This window comes from Antrostomus carolinensis, unplaced genomic scaffold, assembly GCF_000700745.2.
Source record: "Antrostomus carolinensis isolate BGI_N321 unplaced genomic scaffold, ASM70074v2 scaffold34041, whole genome shotgun sequence".
NCBI lineage: Eukaryota > Metazoa > Chordata > Aves > Caprimulgiformes > Caprimulgidae > Antrostomus > Antrostomus carolinensis.
Window position 1 is genome coordinate 16,885 of NW_010296880.1, and position 10,337 is coordinate 27,221.

The 10,337-nt window shown below is 40.2% G+C and overlaps 1 protein-coding gene across 2 annotated transcripts; it reads right to left on the bottom strand.

Moving 5' to 3' along the window:
* Positions 1–414: 414 nt before the first annotated feature.
* On the bottom strand, positions 415–7,667 carry PCMTD2 (protein-L-isoaspartate (D-aspartate) O-methyltransferase domain containing 2). Of its 2 annotated transcripts, none has more exons than XM_010178428.1 (5): positions 7,337–7,667; positions 6,028–6,130; positions 3,439–3,610; positions 2,339–2,381; positions 415–797 (listed from the first exon to the last, which is right to left on the bottom strand). In XM_010178428.1, the coding sequence occupies exons 1-5, from the start codon at positions 7,641–7,643 to the stop codon at positions 415–417; spliced, it is 1,008 nt and encodes a 335-aa protein (XP_010176730.1). In that variant the 5' UTR covers positions 7,644–7,667. The 2 variants fall into 2 exon arrangements, with proteins under 2 accessions (XP_010176730.1, XP_010176729.1); XM_010178427.1 differs by having other exon boundaries at positions 2,339–2,462.
* Between the last annotated feature and the right edge of the window lie 2,670 nt (positions 7,668–10,337).

Genomic DNA, 10,337 nt, shown 5'->3' on the forward strand with positions numbered 1-10,337 from the left:
CGGTGAACACCTGGCAGGTTTAGTGGGAGAGAGCACAGACAGCAAAGGTCTTTGGAGAACTGCTTAAGAGTATTTTAAAAACTGCAATTGGGTAGAGCAGCCGTGAGATTTTTAAAAAAATATCTCTGTGCAGTTAGTGTCCGGGAATTCAATCCTCCTTTCCATAAGCAGTTGAGCATTTCACCAACTTGCTCCCTAAGGAATCCCTGCTGTAGGATAAAACTATAGCACACAACTGAGAAGAAAGAAGAAACTCAAAACAGCTATCATGTTGAAGTACACAGCAGCCACATTCCCCAGCTAGCCTACTGCCTCGGGTGGTCATATTAGCAGGCAAGCAAGTGGTACACATTTGTCAAGCCCTAAGTAGTATTTGATTTTCTGCCTACTTCCTGGCTTTCTAGAAGAAGGAAATTACTTTTCCCTGTAATAAAGCAGGTAATATTTCAAAGGATCAGGCAAAGGCAAACTCAAGACCTTTTCTCTCAAAAAGTTTACGGGGGGATCTGGTTTTAGTTCAGAGGTTTTAGTTTCTTCCTCTTCTTCTCCCTCATCCTCGAAATCCTCACTGTTGTTGTTGTCATCGGATGGGTTGGAGATACGACTGGCGAAGACCTCTTTGTCCAAGAAAACAATAGTTTCCATGCGACGGCGACGCATACGTCTTCGTTTAAATTTTGGGGGGTTCTTCAGCCCATTGCCATTTTTGCTCATTGCTTCTTGATGGATAATTTTTTTCAGGGTTCCTCGGATAGCTATGCGAGCCAGATCCTGGAGGCTGCGAACAGCCACTGGGGCTACAACAAAATGAAAAGCATGAACAGCTATGGAGAAATTCTCCTCGAGAGTACTCACAGGAGAAGTTGTATTTGCTCAAATTAAATCAGGCCATCTGAATTCCCTGCTGTGATTACAAAAACAGCTCCATTCAACTCCTGTCAACTCAGATAAACTGTAGAGTAACTTTCCAAACAAAATTTAATTATGCATTTCTCTCATTAACTGAAGAGAAAGAATGGGATGAAAGAAGAGTTTCGTATTTTGATGTCAACTCCTCACAATTATTTTAAGATACACATGTCTTAAAGATTATAAGAATGCAGACTTAGTGACTGAAACTGTGACTGTTTAATAACTTAGAAAAAGATATTTTCCTACCATAGATAACTAGACCTGAAGTCTATTTAACTCTTCCATAAAGTGATTTTTCTATTGTGAAGTTACTTGGGCTTTGCCAAGTTCTTCACTTATAAAACACGAGTACTATTTATGGTCTTGAAAAACTACTTCAGATTTAGTGGGTGAAGACAAGCTGGAAACCATTTGGTAAAAGTAATTATAGAAGCATACAATAAGTTATTGTGTTAAAATACCTCCCACATTAATGGTTTGGAAGACTGTTCTGTCTTCTGCACTTATCTGCTGCCAGCCCATAAGTGCACAACATAACTCATGCAGCATAAAGAACAAAAAATAAATGTATTGATGCACACACATCCATGTACTAAAATGAATTAGAACCAAAACAAACCAAAAAACTCTGTCTTCTACTGACAAGTAAGCATTCTTCTGAGCTGAATGAAGGAATTGGAAAGAAATTACATGTAATATATATATGGAGGTCTCACTATAAAGCCACTGTATAAAGTACACTGAAATATGCATGTAATGGACTTTATAGCACAGTATGGAGTGTTCACTGAGCTGCTTTTTGTCACGCAAAGACACCTTTCCAGAATAAGAACAAAGCCTGACTAATCTCTTTATGGAAGTATCTCTGTCTTCTATGTTCTTAAGAGACCTCTCTATATTGAAATCTTAATCTATAGATTGAGGCCACTGCGTACACGCTGCGTTTCAAACAGCTAACCAAAAATTGAACAACTTCTATCCCTCGAGCCTTCCAGGTTCAGGATGATTCTGATTTGTTAGGCAGTGAGAGCTTTTTGAGATACAAAGCTGGTGCACAGGTACTGCTTGTGTATTTTCCCCCTCACCATGGCACAGTGCCTGAGAACCATGAAGGTAAGCAATTCAGGATTGAAACAGACATCTGCATTAGTGATCAAACATTCCACAAATTTCAGGTACAATTTCACAGCAAATCATTTGTATTTAGAATCTATTTTATGCAATTCTGATTCTTGCACCAGGCCTCCACAGGTATCTTTTAAGACAGGCTGGGATCCAACACAAGACAACTGTTTGAAGAAGGAAGCAGTTGGAGTATTTTCCTTGAAAGGATTCACAGGGATGTTTACATTTAAGGAAGCAAGGTGCAGCCTACAGCCAAATAGCAGGAGAAACCTCCCCCATACTCAAGAATGTCTATACTCACGCAAGTGAACAAGCCTTGATTTTCCTGAATCTGCATGGTTAGGCTGAATCAAAGGAGCAAAAGAAACAGCAAGAATCTTCTTGGTCTCCCAGGCAGAAGGACCAGTACGAGTTATCTTAGTCAACTAAACCAAAACAAGGAGATTATTGTTCATTGTGTGAAATACAGTAAGGTTTTTTTTTTTTGAACAAAAAGTAAACAAACAACTTTTCTGCCCAGACAAGCAGTTAAAGTACTAAAAGCTACAACAGTAAAAATTAGGTAAATAAGGAGAAACACTGGGATTTTTTTTTTTTGAGACAATTCAGAACTCTTTACAGGATTAGCCTCAGATAACTTCATCTGTTGCAACAGAGCATGGGCACCTGCAGTTTGGGTCACTCTGTTTTCTCAGTTCTTCCTCAGTTCTAAACCACAAGAGCCACATCTGACCACTGAGAAAACACATCAGTCACTGATGAACATTCACGCTGGAAGGAAGCCTGCAGGTCACTGGATTTCTGTTCCAGCTCAAATCTCTTGCACTAACACACTGCACAGCACCTCACTGGGACGAAACTCTGTGCTCTGCTCCTCTCAGCCACCCTGACAGAGGTGAGAGGTCAGATGTCTACACCTCAGCCATATAAACCCATTAAAACAACACATCTTACACCAAAAAGATAATTGGAATTATGATCTTGAGTTCACACACAGGGCAGTGACCCATTTTTTACTAAAAATAATTCACTGACACTTGTAAAGAGAGACAACTTGCATGCTCTTTCATAAGCCAGATAGGGTGTGAAATTTGTATTTTGCCCTAAGTACAACACCAGATCATATAATTTGAACAAAGCCTTGCTGACATTTTTCTGCAAGCAGGAAAGTAAATTGGCAGTTAACAACAGATCAAAATATGTGAAAGATTGGTAGAACTATGAATTTTTTAACTATTTTGGAGAGCATAGAGTTCAGTTTCCACTCATAGTGAAAACTGGTGCACTTAACTCTTTCTCCAATCTGCTCAAGGAGGGCAAACTAAAGGAAGAGTTATTGACTAAACTGAGATCAAAATTAAGAATAATTGAAAGAGAAACATCAGTAGGAAGGCACTCAACCTTCTCTTCTAGAGGCATGACAAGAATTCCTCCAACTTTCAACAGGTTCTTCATGTAGTCTTCGTGTTCCTTCTGTACTCCAGCGCCACAGTAAACACGGTCATACTGACTGCAATCCGGAGAAATCTCTAAACAATTGCCAGTAACAAAAGATGGCTCACAAAATTCAAATCTGAAAATGAAGGAGACATGTATCACACAAAAATATTGCAATTTATCAAATTAATTACTTTCATGATCCTGAAAAAAATGAAATTACGAAAAATACTTCAAAAAAAACCCAACAAACAATACAGTTTCCCAGGATTTCTCCTTTGAAGCCCATATATTCTAGATTATTCTAGATGTTATCAGAACAGATCACAGCTAGAAGTCTCAAAACCACAGAACAATGAGGTGAGAATTCATAAATGAAAATCTCCAAAGGTAAGGAAACAGAATTTCATACTTGAGTTGCATGGAACTCTTCAGAATGAGCTATCTTTAGTCACCTGATGCTGACTCAGTTATAATAAGCAAATATAAATAATCAGACCTGCAATACCAAATGTCAAAGTCTTTTAAGGACTGCACCAGGGGGTTTTTTGGCATTTTCAGAAGCTTTTAAATGGTTTTCAGATGTTGTGGGGAACTATAACCTGATGCTTCAGAAATATGCTTTGCTGAAGCCAATGGAGGTTTTGCCAACAGCTTCAAAAGAACCGTGATTCCATCTTTCATAGAAAGAATTTCTGCCTATAGCATTTCTGCTTCAGTTTAGAAGAAAAATGAGTGATTTCTGATGCTTCTGGTTTCCTTACATGCTCCAAATCTACATAAGCTTTAAGCTCCACACTTAAGGGCTGATTTTGATAGAAGTTGTACAACAGATTTGTTCTTCTACTGGTATCTTGAAAGACAGCTCAATATAGCACCTATTTATTCTTAAACACTTCCTGAAGCTTTCTGCTTTTGCAAAGCGTGCTAGACATTGAAAGCAGCCAGCTACCAGTTCCTGCACACGGTGTTCTAACAACACAACCCAGTAGCCATTTCTCTCAGCAATGCCAATTTTCCAGTCATGTTGAGTTCTGAATTCAGCTCACTACTTTTGCTCCATATGGAGAGAGAGAAAAAAAAAAGGAAATTAAAAAGAAAAAGTCTTTTTAAAAACACCTATTCAAACAATAGCAATGTGACTCCTGGGCTGCATCAAGAGAAGCGTGTCCAGCAGGTCGAGGGAGGTGATTCTGCCCCTCTACTCCGCTCTTGTAAGGCCCCACCTGGAATACTGCGTCCAGTTCTAGAGCCTCCATCACAAGAGAGACCTGGAGCAGCTAGAACAAGTCCAGAGAAGGGCCACCAGGATGATCCAAGGGCTGGAGCAGTTCTCCTATGAGGACAGGCTGAGAGAGTTGGGGCTGTTCAGCCTGGAGAAGAGAAGGCTCTGGGGAGATCTTATAGCGGCCTCCCAGTACCTGAAGGGGCTACAAGAAAGCTGGGGAAGGACTTTTCATAAGGGCAGTTAATGACAAAACAAGGGGAAATGGGTTTAAACTGAAAGAGGGGAGGTTTAGATGAGATATTAGGAAGTTCTTCACTGTGAGGGTGGTCAGACACTGGAACAGGTTGCCCAAGGAAGTTATGGCTGCTCCTCCCTGGAAGTGTTGAAGGCCAGGTTGGATGAGGCTTTGAGCAACCTGGTCTAGTGGAAGGTGTCCCTGCTGATGGCAGGGGGGTTGGAACTGGATGAGCTTTAAGGTCCCTTCCAATCCAAACCATTCCATAATTCTATGACTCTGAAAAAAAACCCCACTTTCAGTCTGCTGCCAACATCCAGAAAATACAGCCCTTCCAGCAGCAGCTTTCCAGGACGGCAGCAACGGCACAAGACTGAGTAGTTTAAATTCTAATATGTAATGACTTTAATTTTCTTCCTCCCACGAGAGGAGGACTATCAAGTATCCAGAGATGTTTTACTTCCTTGTTTGAACAAACTGTGAGATGGATCCAAAAACATGACATCTCCAAAAACATGACATCTCCAACTTTTATTGCTGAGGTTACTATTGGCAATGGTTATCTTGCTGAAAAGTTATTACTTGTGACAGCAGCAGAATGGAGAATCCAAGGAAGAACATAAATCAGATCCCAAGCAGTTTCAGTAGCAACTTAATAATCTTAAAACTACCTTTGTATTTTAAAACAACATTTTTCTTCTTCTCAGATAAAACATATTGGGCCACCAGAGAAATCAGTTCATATTCCTCTGGTAAGAAGAATACATGCTCTAAGATCACAAACATAACTTGCAAATAACAGTAATAGTTTTAAGTTGGTACCTGCAAGTGGATTTTAAAATAAGTAACCTTCTTCAGCTTCCTCTAAGCTCTGCAACAGCAGTACTGCTATAAAAAAAACGCTGCAAAAATTTCTGAAACTCCCCCACAATACACACCAGCTTAGAAGGTCACACACTGCAGCTCAGCAGCCTAAGGAGCCAGAATCCTCAGATTATCCCGAATCCAGAGCTGCCACATGGGAGCAAGAACTGCCATGATTAAAGGCAAACACAGAAAATGAATCCAAACGGGTATTTTGCATCCTTACTTGTCAAAGCTGTCACTTGTTTTAATGAAGAAGTCCAATTTCTGCTTTGCATATTCGATCACATCAGAGTGAAGCTCCACACCGTGGTTAACACCGAAAGGACCTGGAAATTTAGAACATTAGGATAAGGGTAACAGCCAACAACACAAAATCCAGCAGGATTGAAACCAATCAGCTGTGGTTAGTTCCTGGAACAGATTGCTCCTCGAGTGCCAGACAGCCAGTGCTTGTGTAGGGTCAGCTCTCTCAGCACTACAGTGGGAATTGCAACTCTCTACCTGCAATTTCTGGCAGCAAAGGAGGCTGTTTTGCACAATTGCTTTTGAATCATTTGCTCTTAACCACGCAGGATGTTCCTGTGAAGGAGGGAAACACTGATACTATTGCTGTAAACCTGACCACCTGGAAAAAAAAATCCAATGCAGAACAATAGCCTTCATGTTTTGATAATTCCCTCAAAAAAAATCTTTTTTTCTGGTTTTTTGGGGTTTTTTTTGGTTTGTTTTTTCATATCCCCTTGCTGATATGCTAAAAATCTCCTCAAAGGAATTGGGAACAGTCACCATATATTGTACCTCAATTAACAGCAAAAATAAATTGGAAAATACAGAAGTTGTTCAGCACTCACACTTTTTATTCAGAACTGACTTTGTAACTTCTAAATAAATTCAAAAGGCCTGGCCTGGAGTTACATATCAGCACCCCAGGTAATCTCGACAAACCTATCAGAAAACCACAGATGTGACTCCATGAAAAGCCACAGGGAGTGAGGTTCTGTCCTGACAACAAAGATTTCAGCAGTTAAAAATTCTTGATACCCTCAAGGAAAAACACAAACCCTTTAGTCATCCGTTATCTATCCTGGCAGCACAACTGCTGACCAAAATACTTCAGGGCCAATTGCAATTGTATAATTCCACTTTGAGGCTTTGCTTTGTGCCTACTCTAGATGTGGTGACAGACAGTGCTGATGCACTCACAGCTTCCCACAGACAGTTCCCACCTGTGTGTGTTGGGAAGAGTCAAAATTGGATCTCAAACGCGTGTCAGTCCAGACAGGAATTCAGTACAGGCACCTGTGCAATTACATCACTGCCTGTTCTGAACTGCCACAGAAATCTGGATCCCACCCAGTTCCAGGGAGAAGGCTGCAAGAATCCTGGTGAACTGGCCAGTTGGATTAATGCACTCTTTACTCTCCCATCTACCTTTTAGTTCCATTACTTGATGAATGCTTCATTCCCAATTTCAAAACCTTTTCTTTTTCTCACCTAACATAAACAGTTAACACGACTGAAAAGGTATTTACCCAAGATGAGTCCAACCATAGAACTCAGATAACCAGTGCCACTGCCAAGATTCAAAAATGACAGCCCTGGTTGCAGATCCAAAGCTTCCATCACCTCAGAGTAAATGCACGGCGCCGAGAGATGAATATTTCCATGCTTCCATGCCAAGTCCTTGTAGGCATTGTCTTTGAACTCTTCCAAGTAGTAATCTGCTCTGTCAACAGCTCGGAATGCCTGTTCTACCAGTTCTGTCCGGATGTATTGTGCCTCCTTCAGGTTATCAATTAATTCATCATTATCTTCTCCTGCACTCACTGCACCTCCCATCTTCAGTCGTTTTCTATATGTGCTAAAACTAAAAGAATAAAGGGAGGTGAGGTACAGAGCATGCACTTGAACACTAAATTATGCTGCTGTATATGAAGTACTTTGAGAAAGACCTTTAGCACTCTAAGGACCACAAAGAGCACAAAAACATTCCCACCAGCACACCCATCCCCCAGTCAAACAATAAAAAACCAAAAAGCAGCAGATCCACCATCTAGTACCTGACAGTACCGGGGAAAAAATCACAATAGACAATTTAAACGTGCAATGTCTGTCTTCAAATACCACCACCAATGTTTTAGCAGCATGTCAGCTTTTTCACTGAACCCTTTTATAGAAGGGATTATTCTAGCTCCTACGCTTGTAGGTCATTTTTCATTGCAAATCCAACCAACAGTGCAAGTTTGGCTTGCCTGTCAGAATTCCTGCCACACACAGACCTTCTATCCATCCCTGAGAGTATCGAGGGGAAATTAAGAGACTAAGACACAGGAAGCAAAAACCTGAAAAATCACAAATTATGTTTTCTTTAAACATGCATTGGGATGTGGATTTCACAGAGGTTAAAACCTCTGACCTAGAGTATGAGCTTAGTTACTTGAGCAAAGCACTTTCACACAGCCCATCTTTAGAGCCTGAGCCACCAGCATCAGCAAAACACTTAAGGACAGCGACTGTAGAGAGAATTTCCACTGAAGCCTGTGGAATTTCTTAGGTCCTCTTATGTCCTAGGTGAGCTAACCCCCAATTTGGAAACTCTTCAGTGCCACAGGTTTATGAACTACAAACACTTCTGACTTCACTGGCATGATTATCCCCAGCAATATATTCAGGTTTGTTGGTGTGGGGGGGGGGAAAAAGCAAGCACCTCCCTGGACTGGGCATTACACTAAGCACAGCTCTATGTTTCATGTGGTAAAATATCTATAGGTTTTAAAGAAAAAGGTAGAGTGGGAGAAGAACATAGAAGAACTTATCACTCAAAATTAATCTACCTATATCTTAAAACAACAACATAAAAAAATCATTTTCAGAAAACACAACATGATTTTTTTTAAAATAATGCATTTATTTACAATGCCTTTCTCTGCTCACAGTAATAACCACAAAAGCAGCAGCTTTTCAAGTTCATTCCTGGGATCTTCTGATCTACCTACAGCTAAAATTGTTGGGGTTTATTTGTTCCATTCAGCGAGAGCAAATTATACACTTTCAGTTTCAGAGGAAACAAAGAAAAGCTACAGGAGTCTAAAGAAATTTCACAGTTACTCAAATAACATCCCATCCTGGTTACCTGCAGACACACACAAAATAGGACGTACTCAGGCATGGAACTCGAGCCAGGTTTTAATACATTCGTGTCTCAAACACATCAATCTAGTTTCAGACCATTAATAAAACTTTTAAAAAATGCCACCTCTCCTTCCCTATAGTTACTCCTTCATTTTCTCTACCAAAAATGACTGTATTTTATTACTTCTCAGTGGAAATGCATCAAATTGAAGGCTTAGGTGGGTTCATCAGCCAATTTTATTCTTTTTTTCCTCCTCTTCCACACACTATAACTGGTTGCATCAGCACATACAGGGTTGCTGACATCTTTGGTCAGTATGCTTTATATAACATTCTGCATTAAAACACTTTCTTCCCTGAGGGTGTGGATTCCCTTAACTTTCTTTTGGATATTTTGTTCTTAGGTTTGTTTCTTTCTCCCACTTAAGCCTTTTTTTGCTATTAAATAAAATCCATATTTTTAGATTTAAAGTATGAATAGAGAGTTGTGGCTTCATCAGTGTTCCACTTTGGATCCCAAACAAGTCCTTTTTGCTGCACACAAGCCCCACTGGGACAACTGGTCCGACCTGGTTTTAGCTCAGCTATGTGATCAACAACCATCTTCCACGTTCTATAACATGGAAGGGATTTTTCTAATGGAAAACAAGGAATCTCTGAGATGTGTCAATGACTTCTGAAATTATTACTTTTACTGGACACTTATTTCCAATAAAATGCATGTTTTCTATGCAAAACAGAATTCTGATGTTTAAATTCCTCTTCAGATAATCCCACATCTCTGTTTAACCTTGTTTCCCTTCTCCTAATGGAAGTGGGAACCAAGACTACGAGTAGGACTTATTTTTAACAAACCTTTTCAAACAAGATCCTCTCCCTCCACAATCAGCAGAGTTGCACTTTTCACACTTCCAGGCAAAGCACAGATTTCCACAAATCCGAGCACCCACGAAGTTCACATGCAAGAATTATGATCATTAAGCAGGTCACAACAGGGGTATCAAACCAAGCAGCCTTTGAGTATTGAAATATCCCATCAATTGCATGTTGCCATCTTCTCCTTTAAGGAAAACAAAACAGGAAAAAAATAACAAATAAACAAAGAAATGAGTCAGACATGAGAAGCTGCATTCAGACTGAAACACAACACTGACATTAAAGCAATTCCTTCCAAGGCAAACACCAGCAGATGCACAGAGGAAGACTCAAAACAATACACAAGGGATAAATAACACAATTCTTCACCCCAACGCATTTCCAGGGTGATCCCTGCTCTGACATAACACGCTCCAGAAGGAATAAAGAAGGTGAGGACGTTTATCCACTAAAATAAAGTTAAGGGCTTGCACAGCTTCCCTCCCAACCCTCCCAAATATCCAGCTGAAAAGCCCCCCACCACAC

Coding starts and splice junctions, on each gene's coding strand:
- PCMTD2 (XM_010178427.1), bottom strand. CDS start 7,643: ATGGGAGGTGCAGTGAGTGCAGGAGAAGATAATGATGAATTAATTGAT. Junction 6,131..7,336: donor TATGGTTGGACTCATCTTGG/GTAAATACCTTT, acceptor CTAAATTTCCAG/GTCCTTTCGGTGTTAACCAC. Junction 798..2,338: donor ATCAAGGCTTGTTCACTTGC/GTGAGTATAGAC, acceptor ATTTTGTTGTAG/CCCCAGTGGCTGTTCGCAGC.